General features: G+C 39.7%; 1 protein-coding gene across 1 annotated transcript in view; it reads left to right on the forward strand.

Moving 5' to 3' along the window:
• LOC124280027 (protein PALS1-like) overlaps positions 1-20502 on the forward strand; it is a 68635-nt gene that overhangs the window by 24500 nt on the left and 23633 nt on the right. Inside the window, 5 exon segments of the mRNA XM_046715906.1 lie at positions 16224-16419; positions 16451-16840; positions 16842-17073; positions 17075-17252; positions 17822-18108. Of these exon segments, the coding sequence (XP_046571862.1) occupies positions 16224-16419; positions 16451-16840; positions 16842-17073; positions 17075-17252; positions 17822-18108 (1283 nt within the window).

Below are 20502 nucleotides of genomic sequence, written 5' to 3' on the forward strand. Positions count from 1 at the left end.
TTCTTGTTGTTTCGTGGGTCTAGAAACGTAGGCTGAGTTATAAATGAAATAGCAGACTAATACACCATCAAACATTCAGCCTTCAGACATGGTGAACTACAAATTCTAGCAACCCGGTTTCCTTCTCAAGTATCATGTATGATGCACCTCCAGTCTCAAGTACAATCACAGATGAAATCTTCGAACTATTAATCACAATTTGCCAGTTATGACTCCCAAATCGCAACTCATAGCTCACAATGTGATTCATCTCTACCCCGAGGGCTTTCCTCCAACATTATGGACATAATATAAAAGCACTTCTTACCCCTATGGAAATTGTAGAGAATTTGTAAATATTAGTAATCTAATACCCTAGCTTTTGCTGTTCCTTGCATAGCAGTTCATTAATTGACATTTTACCCCAGAAATAAAGTTATCGTATCTAAAAAATATATTTATCAAGAAATCAAATCCAAATGGTGCCCAGAACAAGCCTTAATTTCTGGTGTGGGGGCGGTGGGGTAGCCTAGTGGTTAGAGCATTCGCCTATCATGCCAAAGACCCAGGTTCGATTCCCCACATGGGTAAAATGTGTGAAGCCCATTTCAGTTATCCCCCACTGTGATATTGCTGGAATATAACTAAAATCTGTGTAAAACTAAAATCTGTGTAAAACTAAACACTAATTTCTGGAGCTGAGCCGTTTAGACTTGCCAAATCATTCTAGACATGAGTAGGACAAAATATATTCTCTCGGTTCAAGAAACATACTACTCTATACAGACAGTGTCAGACGGTTCTTTAGACTAACGCTTAGTCTCCTAATATATATAATTTTGATAGTAACAAATAAACCCATTTAAAGTGAAAATGAACCCCAGTCAGATGGAAAATCCAGAACCCGAGGAAATCTAGACTTGCTTCATTTAGGGCTTTGGCATTGCAGGCAGGGCTAGGCTGTAGGGAAAATAATGTGGTTCAGGGTGTGTGAGACAGACTAACAGTTCCTGTAAATGTCCATTGAACAGCAAGTCAATGTTGTGGGGTTTTCAAGGGAAACAATATGTTTGTAATGAAGCCTTATACAACAAGCCCAAGATTTGTTTGTTTATAGTTCTATGCCAGCTTTGTGTCAAGGTCCCTCAATAGATGAGAAACTCTGGAATATCTGCCAACGACATGTTCCTGACAATTCTGTTTCAAAACAAGATCCTTCGAGATAGCAACAGTTGTCTGTAATACAGCCTTAATACCATGCTACCTAACTCTATGCTTAATAGGGATTGGGTTGTCAAGCTTACTGACTTGGCTGATCAAGTTTAAGCTGGCTCCAGAATGGAATGTCAGTGATTAATCTAGGATTACATACTTAGCACGCTTGAGAAGCAAATTGGATTTTTTTTATACTTTGTTAAAAAAAGGTCTTTTTCCAGAATTTAGTGTCATGTAACATAGAACTTATGGCAATAATGTTGGAGTTATAGCTTCCTTCTTGTCCTGCTGTTGGTGACATAGATGTAAAACCATAACAATAGTATGCATTCAGAAACGGATTTTTTTTTCCTGGTAACTATAGTCATACCCACATGAGAACAATGTGTGAATCCCATTTCTGGCGTCCCCTGCTGTGATAAGTATTGCTAAAATCTGTGTTAAACTTTACTTACTCATCGTCATGCAGAACCTTGAATATCAGCAGGTGTAATTCTTCACCAAAGATTGATAGTTGAGGTAAATATGTTTTGATACTATCTCAGCGTTGGAATGTGTTTATCAGTAGATTCCACATATCTAGCAAACAACATGAACTCCTGTTTACATTTTTACTTTATTGTACTTTATTTCATATTGTTGGTTATCAACAGTCACCATGGTCGAGAAGCTATTTGTCACGCGAAGTGCCTCTGTGCTGCAGAGCTGTAACTGGTAATGTGTACAATGTTCATAATTACCATATACCATGTTAACATACTGAAACGTGCTGAGGGAGATAAAACCAAGAATAGTCACTCAACAGTCTGTATACAGTGCTGTGAGGTAGACTAACATCTAGTCTCTAAATATATATAATATTGATAGTGAGTGAGCATGTGAGTTGTGTTTTATGCCACACTGAGCAATATTCCAGCTATATGGCGGCGGTCTGTAAATAATCTAGTCTGGACCAGACAATCCAGTGATCAATAGTATGAGTATCGATCTATGATATTGGGACCGATGACATATGTCAACTAAGTCAGCGAGCCTGACCACCCGACCCTGTTAGTCGCCTCTTACGACAAGCATGGGTTACTGAAGATCAATTCTAACCCGGATCTTCACAGGTTATTGAAAGGGGAAATAATGTGGTTCAGGGACTGTTAGACAGACTATGCTGTGAGGTAGCCATGTTAAACTGTGGCATGAACTAGAACCAGCATTACTCTTGACTAGTTCTGGCAGCCACATGTGTTCATACTCGTTGCTAAATGAGTACAGTAGTATTGAACATGACTTTAAACCCCCTTCCACTTCCAACCTGTAAGGGGGGTGGTTAGGTAGCCAAATGGTTAAAGGATTTGCTAGTCAAGCCTGCCGTGATATTGCTGGGATATTGATAAAAGCAGTGTAAAACTACACTCACTCACTCACTCACTCACTCACTCACTCACTCACTCACTCACTCACTCACTCACTCATTCCAACCTGTAATGGCCTTGTTACTTTCACATGAAGCTTGTGTACATCCCATAAATGTCACTGTTGTCAGATTATTCAAACTCAAACTGTTCCTCCACTATTATAACCTGTTGACAGATTATTCAAACTCAAACTGTTCCTCCACTATTATAACCTCTGAATCAAGTCAGATGTCAGTTTACTTTCAGTTCCTAGAATGAATACATACATATCAATAATCTATCTGTAACCTGATTGATGAGCCACATTGTCAAGCAGCATATAAATCCTGCAGGACAGTTCCCTTTGATCACGTTGATGGAGATGATGTAGTGATTATATTGTGATCAGAAGCAGCAGAAGATGTGAACAGTTTGAAGGAGAACGATGTAAGAGACCAGCCCCACGATATGACATACTGAACCATGGGATGTTTACTTAGCCCTCAGTCACAGCCAAGTTGAATAATACTTAAGCCAATATTTGATGTAGATGAGCAGGGTGTGATAACGCTGGATGTTATATAACCTAGTGGGGTGGTATAACTGGTAAGATAGCCTAGAATGAGATGAGTAAACACTGTATGCAGGGTCACAGATGTGAGAATTTCATTGGCCATTTCAGGATAATTGAGGAGAGTTGTGGTCCATCTTCGGTTGAAGATAGGGTGTGTTTGTTTATGATCCCCAGAACTACTCTGGCAAAGGCTGTTTCAAACTCCAAGTGTTTAATCTGTTTGAGTGGCATTTTTGAAGTTGATGAATAAAATATCGTACCTTTCTTATCCATGTGTTTAATTGAGGAAAAGTGGCAGCAGGGTAGTATATTTTGAATGTTCACGGCCATTTTATGGAGCTGTAAATGGATTATATCCGTGTAACCAGATCCATTTGTTTTATTTCCCTGTCTGCAGACTGTTTGTGTGTCTATTATTCAAGATGTGTTGGATTGTGGTCATTTGGATGATACTCCAACTCATTATCTGTTATCTGAAATTCTCTAATACACTAGCTACTGGGTCACTCAACAGTCTTAAAAAATGAAATTCGTGAATTGATACTTGTACCAAGGTTGAGGTGGGGAGTAACTTTTGGTATTTGTAATATGAGAAGTTCATACTAATATTTCATGCAGTGTTCAGCTGCTCATCCCGTTTGTTATCAATTATTAATGTCTGAAAAAGATTGTAAAATTTCCAGTATTTTGAATGTTTGGAGGATGAACACAGTAGTGAATAGAATATAACTGAAGTATAGTTTGGTTAAACTGAATGTCTATAGAGGATACGTTAACATGATTAACTAGTCAAGTCAGAGTGTCCCTAGAAGTAAATCAAATGTACCTAGAAGAATATGGGACATCAGTGGTGTCATGTTTCATTGTGACAGTGTACATGCTGGTACTTATGTGAGCAAGTCATCGGGATCAACTACAAGCTCTGGGTCAGTGTATACTACTGCCTTTACATTCTTGGTAGGGCATTAGGGATAAAGGAAAACTAAGATGAAAGGAAAACTCTCCACAGCTCTTTAAAGATTTTACAGACTGGAAACCTGCCTGACAGCTTCCCATGAAAAAATCAGCCATACTGACGTATGAATGTTACATGAAGTATTATACTGTGGCGAAATGTCAGAGTGTGGAGAGACACTTGCTGGAGGACACACGACACCTTCTGGCGACATGCAGGAGACAATTGTCGCAAGTCGGTACGGATGATACAAGGATTCATCACGAGTACTGCAGTACCATGAATGTGTGGTTGAATAGGATCAGGTATCAGTACAGTTGAAAACTTTGTGTGAAAAAAAGATTTATATTTGGTGAAACTTAAGTCTGAAGTTACCAGAGAGTTTTCCGTATCCAGTCGTTGAATGCAGTGTTTGTGTGACATACAACAATTCTTACCGAAGAATATAATTAACCTGCACTTGGATTTGGAAAAGACTTGTTCCATACCGTAAAGATTCGTGTGGGGGCAGCTATCCCACTTGACTCTGAATCTTCCTCCCTTCTTACAACCAATATGATATGTTTCTACTGAACAATATCAGATATGATATCCATGCCTAGCAATGGAAGCCATCATGTCGACAGGCTGGAGATAACCTGGACATCTGAACCAACATTTGCATGTAATGGAACTCTGCTGATCCATTAAGATGTTCCCCATAAGTATTCAGGCCTCCAGTGATATCTAGTTGATATACAACTGAGTGGGGATCCCTGATAACCCGCCATCTGTTCAAGCAAAACACGGAATGAACATACCAATTGTTGTAAGACTATCGTAAGATATAGTGACATTTTGTTCAACAAGGAGCATTACAGCTGGTGAGGATGCACCTTTTATATGGCCACATACTCGATAAACTATGAATGACTTATTGCTACTCAGCCAACAAATCCTGCGAATGGTTGCAGTGAGCATGGTGAGAGTATCATAAGATATTGTGGCATTTTGTTTCGACAAGGATCATGCTTGCTATCTGGAGTATTATTCAGTTTAAAATACCACACAGAATGTACTTCAAAATGACTCATAACCTCTCTGTTGCTGTTAAGCCTCGTCTGATGGAAGGAAGTCTTCATTTGGGACGGATAGTTTTCTCTTTGTATTGATAGTGTTTCAGCTAATTGGATAATGTTTCCCAAGAAGACGTCTGTAGTTAGTCCCAGATAAAGGTATAGATTTTACCCAAACAGTTTGCTGCAAGCGTGTCAGGTAACAGCCCTGATCACAGGCCTGAATATTTTATTAATTACAAAGGCCATGCTGTGGACTATGGAAACCATGACTTTGGTTTGTACAATCAACACCTAGTACTGATTATCGGGACAAGAGGATAATTGTTGGTCCGTGAATTGCCAGTCATTACAGAAAGCTAATAACTCATGTCCGGGATCTGTGATTGAGACACTTATGATCTGACTTGTTTGTAAACTGTTCTGATTGATGTGAGCAGACGTACATATGTAGCTATCAGGACCATCTCCACATCAGCAATTAACAGTGTCGGGTTGCTTTGGAACATCTTCTGTTATCAGCTGGACTTTTTTTTATCTTGTTTATGCTACAGAGGATATAGTGTGGGTGTAAAGACTCGGTGTCAGACTCAGTCAACACTGCCCAAATGCTATCTAGTTCTACATGTTGCATGCAGAGATCACAGATGTATGATAACACAGATAGAAAGGAGTTACACACATCCAAAGGGAGGAACGTGTTTCTCCATAGTCATCCTGCTGGTGTTATCTGTAGTGTGATATAACACTGAGTAAGGAGACCATCAAGTCTTGAGTAATCCCATTGTTCTTGGAGACTAATTAAAGCATGACATAAAGGTCGTATATACCTAGACACATGCATGTGCCTGCAGGGTATCTGTACAGCTGAGAGCATCAGTTATTCTCTGGAGACCTGCATGAGTGACAGCACAGTTTGTTTCCAGCGTGGTGTGACCTTGACTGTGGTTGATTGAAGAACCATTCTGCAACCTGATAAATGATTTAAGGTGGCTCTTCAGTGAACATTTATAGATCTACGAGGATGTGTGTTGTGCTGGAGTTGTACTGACTGCTTTGTTCTGAGGTGTTGGAGGATTCAGACACTTGAACTGATAGCCTTTCACATGGATGGAGTCGGAATACTAAATACTGTGGGCTCTGGTAAAGGATGATTTTATAGCCAGGCACAGCCATATATACTCCCAGAATCTACCTGAACAGATACCGGAAGCTTTGCTCAGAGGTGTTGGAAGATATCCAGTGGTTGTATTTCTGTATACTGGATTATCCTGAATACTCTGGCTGTCTTGTTTTATCACATATGAGTTTCGGTGGGTGGATATGAAATTTTAAATATTCTTGTTTGAAGGAGTCGAGGATTATCACTTTTATGAATCATGTGGTATCTTGTGTGGAAACGACCAGGGCATTTAGTGTTGTGATTCATGACATACAACTATGTGATGAAGCATTGGCATTCCTCCTCACACCCAACCTGGCTGGCATGGTGGCAGTGTTTGGAAACATGAATCTGTCATCACCGCTGTGGAAACAATGAACCGACACCAGCGAGAGTCAGAGGTCACCATTTGGTGTCTGTAGTGTAGTTCCTGAGATTCCTGAGAGTGGATCATGTATGTGTATGTAGTTGGAACCCTGCAGAGCGGGGAGGAGCAGGGGAACGCTCACCGTCAGGGTAGGTCAATCTTACCTGTAAACATTTAGTCTGTGGAATCAAGGAATTGGCAGATTGTCTTTTAATCATGTACATTGTAAATATATCACAGAAAAGAGCTGGGAATTGAGGAAATCTAGATTTGTCAGTGCATTGTAGAGCTGTTTGAATAGCCATTTTCTGGATATTTTTGTTTCAGGGTTAGCTTACTAGGTTAATCATGAATAATTTTAAAATGTACTGACTGACTTTGATTTTTGGTGTTGGTGGTCCAGCAGTATGTCACTGTTGATGCAGTCAGAGGGCAACCTTGTTGTATTCTCAGGACAATCAAGGAATAATATGCTATATCCTATTTTGCAGTCCTGTATTTATCATAAGTTGAATTGTCTTGCAGCTTCTGGGCTGGAATGATCTGGATGTATGATATATTAATGACTGTATTTTGATACAGATATACTAAAATATCTGAGGTTTACTTTGTATCGAAGTCTGTGCATGTGATGCCGCAGAATAGATCATAAAACATTAAATAAGTGATATGAGTCATGTTGCTTACCCTTGTACAGTTGAATAGATCAGTTATCAATGGCTAAATGAACGTTCCAAACGAATAACCTTCCTAAAGCAAGGTACAGCAATATAATAATACTTATATGTAGGAAGATGATTGTGTGTGATGGGTCCATGGAAATTCTGCACTAATTATGATATGATCAGAGCATTCAGTGTCAAAGAAACTTCTTCAAAGCTAAATATTTTGTAATCAGACATGTTCATGGCTTACAGGTATGACAATATATTAGTTTGTTTATGTTCAAAGTTTGGGGTTCTAAGATGGTATTTGTTTCAAAGGAGAATTTGATTTATAGATTTAGTTTATAGATTTTTATCAAGTCTGATTTTGTCAAAATGGAGTCTGATGAATGTGTCACTGAGGGTGAGGGTAGCCTACCTCTCTGGCATGATGTTGTTGGTGATGGTATATCTGTATATAAACATTTCATTGCTGATGCAAAAATATTTTACTATCTTATTTTGTCAAATTCTGTTGTTAAACAGTTGCTTAGAGAATCTGGAATTTATTGATATTGAAGTAAATCTCAGCAAAATATTTCTTCTATAAACCTAAGTCCCTTAAACTGTTTGGAATTTGTCACATACCACTGACAGTTTGTTTACTAGCTTAAATTTGTCTCACATTGAGCATGATGTGATGTACCAGGTCTTCATTGAATCATTTCAGCACTATTCCTATGAGAATCAGGTTAGAATTGATGAAGCTAACTTAGGTCTCCTGCCTAATTAAGCTTTGTGTCTGATCAGTGTCCATGTTGCAAGCAAACCACCAGAAATGGGAATAACTTCCTGTGTATATAGATATCTATCAGTATCTGACCTGGCCCCTGTACTTGTGGTAGAACCTTGCCAGAGATTGTCCATCAAGACAGGATCTAATGGCATGCACATTCCACTGTGATTTGATATCTATCTCCACCAGGAATTTCATGAACAACCCAGGCCATAATTACAGGTTGTTGTATTTTGTACTTGGCAATCTCCACAATGACCTTGGCTGTTGTATGCAAGTGATTACTGGTAAGAAAGTATATTGAAGAGAATTTTTGTATCAATATATATTTGTGTATCAGTGTATGTACTCCAGTAGGAGGTGAGCTACCTAGTCTTGAAATGTTCTGTACCGATATGCATTGTATTACAGCAGTGGGTGAAACAATGTCACATGCTTTGAGTCTGAATTTAACAAAGTTATGTGTAATGAATCTTTGTTTTTAATTTTCCCATTATATCCTATGTGGCAACAGATGGATACACTGTTGCTATGTTCACAGTTTTTCATTATCAGTGATTATCAGCTACAGAGGGGTAGCCAAGTTGGTGAAGTGTCCACGAAAATTCAATGTTCAATTCCCTACGTGGATACGGTGTGATCAGCCCATTCAGATTTTCCCAAACATGATATTACTGGAATTCTCCAACTACTCTCACCTCAGACTCTACACTTATAGAAATTCTATTTTTTCAGTGTGGACCAGAAAACTGTTGTAAAATGAAATTCACAAGTCCTTGCAGTTTGTAACTTTGTGTTAGATCAGAAAAATGAAGGCTTGGAAAACCAGATTCTGGACTAATTAGGCAGCTGTCTCTGTGATTATCGTATACAGTATTTTGTTACCCTTCCTGGTGCTAAGTAAGGGGATAAATCATGGATAGGTTGGCTCAGAGTCCATATACTGCATCTGAGTGGGTTTCCGTGTTAAACTCTGTCATGGTATCCTATTGGGCTTGTTCTGTGAAAGTGACCTCGGTCAAAGAAGTACTAGCTGCCACACCACTGTATGCACTTAACTATAAAAGTAAAACACAATGTTTACTTTACATGGTTTGGAGGTGAAAAAGTGAAACAATGTTAACTCACCTCTCCTCACCTCACCTCATAACTGACGTGGCAGTTGGGTAGCCTAGTAGTTTAAGCATTAGCTCGTCACACCAAAGACCTAGGTTCGATTCCTCACATGGGTATAATGTGTGCAGCCCATTTCTGGTGTCCCTCGCTGTGATATTGCTGGAATATTGCTAAAAATGGCATTAAAATGAATTCACTCACTCCTTTAACTGGGTACCGCCTCCGTGGTGTAGTGGTTAGAGCGTCCGCCCAGGGAGCGGAAGGTTGCGGGTTCAATCCCCGACCGCGTCATACCAAAAGACGTTAAAATATGGTACTTGTTGGTCCCTGCCTGGCTCTCGGCATTAATGAGTACAACAAGGACTGGTCGGCTCGGAGTCAGTATAATGTGTCTGAGTGGGGTATTCATGCTTCACTGCGGCATGGCATCTCAGTGGGCTAGCACTATAAAACCAGCTTAAGTCTGGGCTAGTACAAGCAGCCGCACATACACATACACACACATGCACGTCGTCATATGAGCGAAATATTCTCAAGCACGACGTTAAACCCATTTTCACCTCACCTCACCTTTAACTGTGGCACCTGACTCTCACTCATAACTGACACATCAGTCAGAGATTTCATGATGAAGAGGTTACCTGTACTTTCATTGTGAACCATGAATATAACATTTTAGTCACTAAATGCACTTCACTATAAAAGTGAAACAACGTTAACTCTTTAGTCAGTTTTCATGATGAAGAGGTGACCTTCATTGTCATCATGGCCATTATGAACCAGAATATGACAGTCATTGTTGTGTCAAACTAGGACAGTATAGAACATATCTCCCAGGCAATCTGGCAATATCGTGTCAACAAACCCCACCAGCATGGATCAGTATTCCCATTGTTTGCCTGGGGTTTACACAACTAGACATTGTAGGCCACCATGAAACACTTGTAAGACCCACTGACACCCTTCATGTGTTCTCTGTGACACACACACGGTTTCCATGCTGTCTTACCCTGGTGTTAGCAGGGTCCCATAACAGGTGGAGGGACATGGGAGGACCAGTCTTCTGACGCACCAGAATTTCCTTGTAGAGTTGTGTCCCTTAGATGTGCCAGGAACCTATGATTGTGGATTCTATGTTTGTCAGCACCATACCAAGGTGTGACTAAAGTGGTAAACTTCTGAGACATACATCACTTGTTCTTATATCATCATGTTTTGATTAAACTGATATGATGTTGCCAGTAGCATTCAACCTCACTCACTCACTCACTCACTCAACTGCTAGTATCCACAAGCTGTGGATTGAATTCCAGTTTCATCATTATGTTAAGCTTAATGGTTGCTTATCATCAGGTATAGCGATGCTCAAGCTGTTGATCACTGGATTATCTGGTCCAGACTCAATTATTTACAGATCACTGGCATATAGCTGGAATATTGCTGACTGTGGCGTTAAACAACAAACCAACCAACCAAATTATCATCGGACTGATTGCGAGGTCTGTCAAACATGTCAAAAGGGACAGAAATCGACCATCTGCTTCATTTTTTATATTTTTATCTTACCTCACATGATACATTTCATGTGGGGATTGATTTAATCCTAAAAGGGATTTATTTGTAGCCTTACATCAGTCAAAATATTATATCAATTCCATGACATTTGCACAATAGGCTGCCTTTGATAAGTGAACAGACCTCATTCCTCCACGCCCGAGGATGCACTTGACCTTTCTGCTTATCAACAAGCATGGCCAACATGGTGGATGTCTAGTAGAATTAAGTGTTGGTCAGTTAACTTCAAGCATCCCTGATAGGGCTGGTCCCATCCTAGACAATTAGAGGCAGACACTAATCACTTCAGACCAGTAAACACCCCACCCTGACCTTCAACCTGGTCCTGTCTTGACCATCGGTCAGATAGACTGTTATCACACTGGATCAAGCAAGATGACTCCAGTCCCTATTATGCCAATTTAATTGGAGCCTTCTTGCCACTAACAAGCATGCCTGTGTTCTGCTGATAGCTTTGTTACTTGAGAACTTAGTGTCTGACAAGAACTGCGTTCTTCTTGTAGTTCAGTGAAAGTCAGTCCACTTGCAGAATCTCAGAACATTTTCAGTTTTATGAGCCTTTTTTATGAGTATATCTTTTCTGAGACTGAAGTTATGATTGATGATTTTGCAGGCCAAACTGAAATAACGATTAATCTTCCACGATGGTTTTACTTGACCTTTAATATTTTAATCCTATCATATAATCACAATTGTCTGATAGTATTATTTTGAGTTATATGCACATTTATCCAACTCAGTATGTCATGGTCATGGGTTTGAATCCCAGAGTCAAGTACCTAATTGCCATCTAACCTACTCAGCCATCACGGCTTCCACTGGGTTAGATGACTGACTTTGTGTGTTGGCGATTAGGTGCCTAATTCAAAATGTGGGTTCGAATCCCAAATAGCACTCAACCTAACATAACAGAAGAACTAGAACCTTAACTTTACTGAGAAAGTTTAATCCCAAATATAACATACATTGAATGTTACACTGTGATACGATTCTGAAACTGTGTTATACACAACTCAGTCTCATAATTCAGTTGCATGAAGATGTAGGCTATGTTAATCTCAATTCACTCACTCAGTCACTTTGAAGGATTCCACTACTTCGTCTTTTTGCAGAGAGACCAACAGAAACAGAAAACAGTCTTTCTTTGGTCTCTGCAAATGATGTGTAAAATGATTTTGACAATGAAATCAATTACAAAATATTCCCCAAATAATGATTAATGAGATGTAAACAATCATGAATATTTCACATGCCTGTTGGTGAGACATTCAGTGATGTACATTCCTACAGCCAGTATGTGTTGGCCCCAGGGTAGTGTGACTAAAGGCATGGACACTGCTAAACCCTGACCCCAGCAACCTGTCAGTTGAACCCTTTAGGCAGGTGGAGGAGTCACTGTTACAGAAGCGGCCTCCGCTTGAACAGGTAGTTGGTAGCTCAGGACACATCCATGAGGGTTGTACTTGGACCATAAGTCTGGTTAATGTTTCATAACAGATTTATGCAACAGACAAGGTATGTGATACTGGTGATAATGATTGTGGGGTCTCCATTGTATGAGATGACATTATAGCGTCTTCTCAAGATGTGATACAACAGTGACCATCATCAGACAAAGAGATGATTTACGTTTTACACCCTTCTCCTGGTCAAGACAGTACAGTGTCGTTTCAAGAAGTATATTACAGCATTAGACCATCATCTGACAGATAATTTATGTTTTAAACCCTTTTCCTGCATTGCAAAGTCTACTCAAGACATACAATACGGCATTGGCCAGCATCTGGCAAAGTCTACTCAAGACATACAATACGGCATTGGCCAGCATCTGGCAAAGTCTACTCAAGACATACAATACAGCATTGGCCAGCATCTGGCAAAGTCTACTCAAGACATACAATACGGCATTGGCCAGCATCTGGCAAAGTCTACTCAAGACATACAATACAGCATTGGCCAGCATCTGGCAAAGTCTACTCAAGACATACAATACAGCATTGGCCAGCATCTGGCAAAGTCTACTCAAGACATACAATACGGCATTGGCCAGCATCTGGCAAAGTCTACTCAAGACATACACATACAGGCATTGGCCAGCATCTGGCAAAGTCTACTCAAGACATACAATACTGGCATTGGCCAGCATCTGGCAAAGTCTACTCAAGACATACAATACGGCATTGGCCAGCATCTGGCAAAGTCTACTCAAGACATACAATACGGCATTGGCCAGCATCTGGCAAAGTCTACTCAAGACATACAATACGGCATTGGCCAGCATCTGGCAAAGTCTACTCAAGACATACAATACGGCATTGGCCAGCATCTGGCAAAGGGATGATTAGTTTTATACTTCTCATGCCTAAGGATGACATTTGAACATTTTCATTTTGAGTTTAGGCGCTATAATTTTTTTAATGAAAACTGAAGGATTTGTTTCAAATATTTTCTCACAATTTTCCTGAAATAAAATATTGTTTGTAATTATGTTTGATCGATAAAGTGTTATCTGAGCATGTTCACAGGTACATGTGTTCGATCAGTAGAATGATAACAGTTAGATATGTATAAACATGTATTCATATTTTCTGTATGTGTTCTTACAGATTAATAGGAAGGATGTTTGTACAACTTTTACAGTTATTACCAGGTGTTGCTTCATAACACTTGATCAACGTCATGCATCATGTTGTTTTTGTTTGCTGTCAGTGTTGAACTTGACATGAAGCTGACTGATAACATTCCCCTTGGCAGGACATCTTTTACCTGTACCAGGTGTGCAGTTACCTCTTAGGCAATTTGGATGTGACGTAAGCAATTGATGAACTTGTTTTTTCTGTGTCATAAGCATTGAATGTGTGGGTTTGAGGATAATGAAGCTACGTTCTGGCTGTAATATATCTGAAGAAAGAAGCATCAGGTGTTGGTATGTTTAATCATTGTATTTTCGTTGTCATGGATACATGGCTCATATTTCTCAATCAAGCTTCTCAGTGTGGTTTTCGAATAAAATAAATATCACATTTACCTCTAGAGGTAACAAAAATAAAGAAATGAAGATTTGTTTTGTGGTGTTTTGTCAGCTGCAGCATGCCGTGATTGAAGTTCCTGATTGGCTGTATGGTTTAGGATACAGACAATGTTTTTCATTATTATCTCGAAATCATGTCCCCATGGGAACATATCAAGGTTGCAGTATGTCAGACATTACTCCAGATATCAGAGCTAATTTCTGTCTAATTAGAGCAGAAATATTCATGAAACTTTATGACATTGAGGTTACAGCATTGTTCATGTCAGACAAATGTACGATATCAAAGCTAATATCAGTCTCATTAGGGTAGAAATATTCTTAGAACTGGATGACATTTTGAGGTTACATCATGAAAGCTGTCCAGGCAGATCTTGGGCTAATTGGCTGAGGAAATATTCCAAAGATGACCTTTCATTCTGTCATCATAATTCCACACCTCCTTTGTTCCCCTGTTTCTCCCACACACCAACCAATACAACAAGTCTGGAGCACCTTCTGTAGCACTGTCCTTGACATGTCCTCCTCCAGGTGGTTGGACAGTAGACCCATCTCTGTCCATAACATCCACACCTCTATCAAATCTGGAAGACACGCCTGAAATGGCCCCTGCAATTAGTCCTCTGACCATGATAGGCCAGTGGTGCTGTATGTGACTAGTAAACTGATTTAACCTGTTGATGTGATAACTCGGGCAACACAATTACCACAGTGGGAGGAGGCACATCATTTAGGCTTGTATGCCAAACTTTCACGTTAAACCATCCGCATGCTCCCTGCCTAGCTGGAGAGGAAACATCCGTAGTCTACGTAGGCTGTACTATACATCATCATTACACTTTCAGTGTTTTCGTTTCATGATGAGTACAGTGTAGGATAACAGATTAATGTCAGAAGGCTCATGAGGGAATTTCTGATGGATTTTGAGGTACATTGTTTGCATTGTTTAATATGATGTGTTTGTGAATTGAGTAGTGTGGCTGTCATTGTTGGTTAATGGTTCACAGGAATGTCATGTTATATCACACTTGTCCTGCAAACATTATATCAGTATCATGCAGCCAATACGCAACATGCTTTATGATTTAAAGTGATATGTAGATTGAGATTTCCTTTACAATTATTGGTTTCTGAAAATCTCTTTGAAGCATGTTTCTGCATGAAATAATTTGAAAAGGAAGCTTGTCCAGCACCATTACAATGACTAATTAGGATTCATGTGTTGTATTTGTGGTTGTATCGTTCACAATTTTCCTTGTAATTGCTCCTTTAATCATTTCCGAGTTGTCCAGATCACTTTGTCTGTGGAACTAATAAGACATCCTGCAGATAGAGTCTCAGTTGGCATTTAGCCCCTTCATGCTCAATCCTCCCATCTTTAGCTTCAAGCAATCTGTTGTTAGCACCGATTTGACAGAAATTGCTGGATATTGATTAAGTTAAGAGAGGTTTTATTTCAAATATTGACAATACCGCAGTCCCTATGACTATGAGATACGGAATCAGATGCCTGCAGGAGTGGTTTACTGCTGATGGTGAATCGCTTCCTCTCTGAAGGTAGAGAAATAGGGAGTCCCTACAGAGAAAGATGGGCTTTTTTATACTGGGGATGATGTCAATGGGGTGTCGGAAGTCTTAGGTTCAGGAGGACTTCAAAACAGACTGAATCCTAGGACTTTACATTGTGTGAAATTGATGTTTATTATTCGTGTAATGGAGTAACTAGTGTTGTCACTGATTTTTATTGACACATTCATATGGTTTTCACTGCTTCATTGCCTTTAATACCAAATGGGGGCAGTGGGCCAGCCTAATGTTAAAGCACCGCTCGTCACGCCGAAGACCTGTGTTTGATTCACCACATGGGTACAATGTGTGAAGCCTATTTCTGGTGTCCCCTGCCGTGATATTGCTGGAATATTGCGGGAAAGCAGCTGAAAACCATATTTACTCACTCACTAAATACCCAGTGGTAACTGCTTCATTGGATAATAAAGACTCATGTTGATTTTATATATTGATATGGATTGTAATATTCTGATGTGTTGTATCAGTAACAATGGACTTAATCAGTGATCTTTAGTTGCAGTTAGTCTCTAACCTGACAGGCAATTTTACAGTATACTGTACATGTCAACATATGTTCAGATAGATCCAGTGTGTGAAGAGCATTCTTGGATTACGTACATTACTGGTCCTAGCAGCCAAAGTTCACTTAGTCCCAAGAACAACATGGTCTGAAGGATCAAGATGTTTCAACGTATGGTTACTAGTTCAGAATCTGGTTGGCGTCTGTGTTTTGCCATTTTTCTTGTTTTATCTGGTGACATGATTATTGATACTTATCATACTTATTTGTGTTTCAGTCTCTGACATAGAAAAGGTCCATGATGCATACATCATTGCGGTTGAAGATGGCACCAAGCAACACCTTGAGAGCATACCAGCTTTACAGCGGGTCACCCCGCGGGACATGACCAAACTCCTCAACAGCACCGACAACAGCGAGGCAGGCTCTGTGCAGTCTGATATTTCTGTGGAAGATAATACTGTATACGTTTCGTCAATGCCGACCGAAAAGACACCAAAGAAGAAAAAAGTCCAATGGGCATGCCAAGAATGGCGATGTGAATGGTAGTTCTGAACTGATCGAGATGAACGGGGTTCTGGAGAAGGAGAGCCCAAAGAAGGGCAAGAAGTCTAAGAAGGAAACCCGCAAACAAAAGGTGGCAAGCACCTCTGAAACCCCTCTCATTGAGGAGATGAATGGGTCAGACAGACTGTCCCGTAATGGCAACACTCTCAGTCAGAACTCACTCAACCGATCAAAGGACAATATATATGCATATGATAGTGAGGATTTTGATCCTAGTATGCAGAACTCATTTGAATTTGAGGATTCAGGACCTCATAGAGAAATGGCGATCGATTGCCCCGACAATTTTGTGGGAACAGTGAAAACTGCTCCACGTTACCCACCCCCCCAATCTCAACAGCTTGCCCCGAGTTCCACCAACTACCCCAATGAAACATGCTCTTGATAACTCAAGTGAGAACATTCACACAGAAGAAGTTCTAAATGATGCTGCTGTTGCTATGGGCAACCAGCAGCAGCAGCCAACAATGGAACAGTTAGAGAGGTTACGGAAACATCAGGAAGAGCTTCGGAAACGTCGGGAGGAAGAGACACGGCACTTCCAGGAGGAAGAGTTTCTCCCGAACATCGTTACGTGGATCCAAGAAGCTGCAAGCTCTTGAGGACAAGAAGACAGTGCCCCCTAGCGGTGTGGTCAACACAGCGTTCATTGATGTGGAGGACGAGGATGTTCAAGATGGAACTCTCGACTCGGGTGTTCCGCTCACATCACGGGAGAGGTTCCATGCAAAGCGAGTGGGTAAGTAATGGAGGCTTTTATAGATCTTTGCTATAACTTGTTCACTTTCTTCTGTTGCAATTACTTTAATGAGCAGGGAGGAAAAAAGTTTTGTTTTTTTTCAAACCTGTTAGACAGTATTTAATTAGTTCCACCTGTTCCTGTCCAGTGAATGAACAAATGACTGTTTCAAGGCTGCAAACTGTTATCGACTACAGGTTTGTATTGTCCCAAGCAACCAATTTTACCTGTAAGAGATGACCAATGGGACTGGGTTATCAACATAATCACGTGGTTGACTGAAGGTCATCGTAACCTCACATCATGGATCATTGCTCACATTATCAATCACTGGATTGTCTGATCCAGACCTTTTATATTTTCCACCATCATGTATCTGTAGTTGAAAGCAATCAAAGAATACTGATTTATGTTTTTGTTTGTTTGTTGTTTAACGCCACACTCAGCATTATTCAGTCCAAATGGCCACGATCTGTAAATAATCGAGACCAGGTTTATCTTATCCAGTTACATCATCTTTACTTTACATAAAACCTCACTTACTCACTTACATCCTTGCTGTGTTGCAGACGTGGAGGATATGTTCCAGTCATTGCAGTATGCCCGAAGTCACCTCAATTCCAATGAGGACCAGGGAGATATTACCTTTCTTAAGAACTTGTTCCTCAACACCAAGTTTCAACATGCAGTTAACATACACAACAAGATTGTGGAAGTGACTTCTCAATCCCCACAGCCACGGCCTGTGGCAAGCAATGGCCAAAATAGTGCTAACAATGTGATCAATTCTGTGCAGCAATCAAAAGATCAGTTATCGGAGGAGCTTGTCAGTATACTTAACAAGCCACATATGAAGGTAAGTTCATTCTAGTCCACACAGTTGATGGTTTATCAAAACCAATAAGACCAATTTGTTTAGCAAATCAGATTAGATATATTATTCCTGCAGATACCACGTCTCTTTTACATCATTGCCATAATAATAAGGCTGTCTTCACACTATAAAAATATTTTGCTTTTCCAAACAAGTCCATTTCACTGTGTAGCTGCCTCTAATTAGTTGTGTGAATAGTAGGTTTTCCTTCACCATGTTATGCACATGCGCCAGGCAGGAAAATTCACTTCCATTATGTATTTATGATCAAAGAATAGGGAAATATCAGTTTTAAAAATCTTCAACAGGTTGATCGTATTGTTCAAACAGTTTTTTATCTGATTAATAATTTTTATGATGTCCACAGCTTTAAATTGCAAGGCACACATCAAAACAGAACAATTACCCGACAGTTATTCCCATATGACATTTATTACATTGTTTCCTGTTTTGCATGGATGTATTTTTTTATCAGTCATTGACAGAATGTTGCAAACAATTGATTCAGTGTCTTTTTCTCGGCATGACAGATCACAAAAGCAGCTGGAATGTAAAGGGGGAGAACACATTACCTGTTGTCCTTTCTTTCCTTTATGACTTCTCAGTGAATGACGTTGTAGTTCCCTTGAGAAAGAATAGAACATACAAGCAGACTGATTTCATTTCCAGGACTGATAGAAAGGCAGTCATGTTGAAATGGGGGCGATGGGGTAGCCTAGTGGTTAAAGCATTCACTCGTCACGCCAAAGACCCGGGTTCGATTCCCCACATGGATACAATGTGTGAAGCCCATTTCTGGTGTCCCCTGCCGTGATATTGCTGGAATATTGCTAAAAGCGGCGTAAAACAAAACTCACTCACTCACTGTATTAATCTTCACTTCTCATTGGCTCCGAGGGAGCTGAACCAAGGCATATATGTTCCTTATTAAGATGGTCATTTTGTTCACATCATTAGAGTTAATGCTAATCTCCCAGCAGTATTTTGTTGTCATTTAATTTATTGGAATATCAGGGGCGGTGGGGTAGCCTGGTGGTTAAAGCGTCTGCTTGTCACGCCGAAGACCCGGGTTCAAATCCCCACATGGGCACAATGTGTAGAGCCCATTTCTGGTGTCCCCCCACCGTAATTTTGCTTGAATATTGCTAAAAACGGCATAAAACTATACTCACTCACTCACTCACTATTGGAATATATACAGCAATTTGTCTGAAGGATCTTCAGTTGTCAACACTTTTGACTTCACATCCAAGCGAGCTACAGTGCAGTAGCACTACCTTTAGAAAACCTCTGTTCAGACTCTTCATGACAATTGCCAGAGTGTAGTCAGGTTGAAAAAGGATACTTAACGTTTGATGAAGTGAAGATAGCTCTCTGCTAATGGAGTTAAAAAGCAAATGACATCTACCAACTATGTTCAGGCCATACAATGAAATAATGTAACATTTGATGATATACATGGCAATCTGAGGGACTCTAAATTAAACATTCACAATAGGATGAGATTCTATTTGATTTTCTAAACAACATGCATGTCCAACATAGTAAGTTCTGGTCAGCATCAACAGGTCTGAAATGCTGTGACAAGACCGATCTAGTAACAATTGTTTAACGCATGAGTCACACTGTTTGAGTGACAAGGTTGGCGTGACACGTTACCATGCCACAGGTTTATGTCCACCGAACCTGCCGGGAAATAAATCATATATCTTAGTGCAAGACCTCTCTTGCATTTGATTCAGGAAAAAAATATGTATTGCGAAATCAGCATGGAATCCATTTCAGTTTTGTGTTAGTTTTTATCAAATCATGGGATGCATTCTCTGAGACTTTCTGCCTTGGAGATATGAACATTTGGGTGAAGATTGATTTTAGACAAAAACTATGAATAGTTTAGATTAAACTTCAGCGGAGCTGATAAACCTAAGACAATGCAGCACTCTGTGTGACAGTCTGTTGTGATCTTGTTGAGAAGATTCACCGACTACCATCTTGTAGTCTTGATGACTTCAAACTTATAAATATTTATGATTATTTGTTTAAGATGTCTGTTTTTCTAGAAAGTTTTATGCATTAGATTCAAGAGCTTTGAGAATATTTTGAAAGATTCCATTATTTCAAATTATTTTATATATCTTGATATCTGGCATTGCCACAAATTAAAAATGTAACGATTTTTTTCATGGCACAAAAATTCATTTTTTGTTGGGCTGAAATACTCTAGTCAGGAAAAGATTAAGTTGGAGCCTAAATTAGAGTTACAGTGACATTTTAAAAACCTACACTGCAGAATCAATGTAAATGCATATGCTTCAACAGCATGTCTTCTACAACTGCAAATCTCACATATGCCACAAGCAAAATGACATTAATTGT

The sequence above is a fragment of the Haliotis rubra genome, unplaced genomic scaffold, assembly GCF_003918875.1.
Source record: "Haliotis rubra isolate DU_JTF1 unplaced genomic scaffold, ASM391887v1 Scf26, whole genome shotgun sequence".
Classification (NCBI taxonomy): Eukaryota; Metazoa; Mollusca; class Gastropoda; order Lepetellida; family Haliotidae; genus Haliotis; species Haliotis rubra.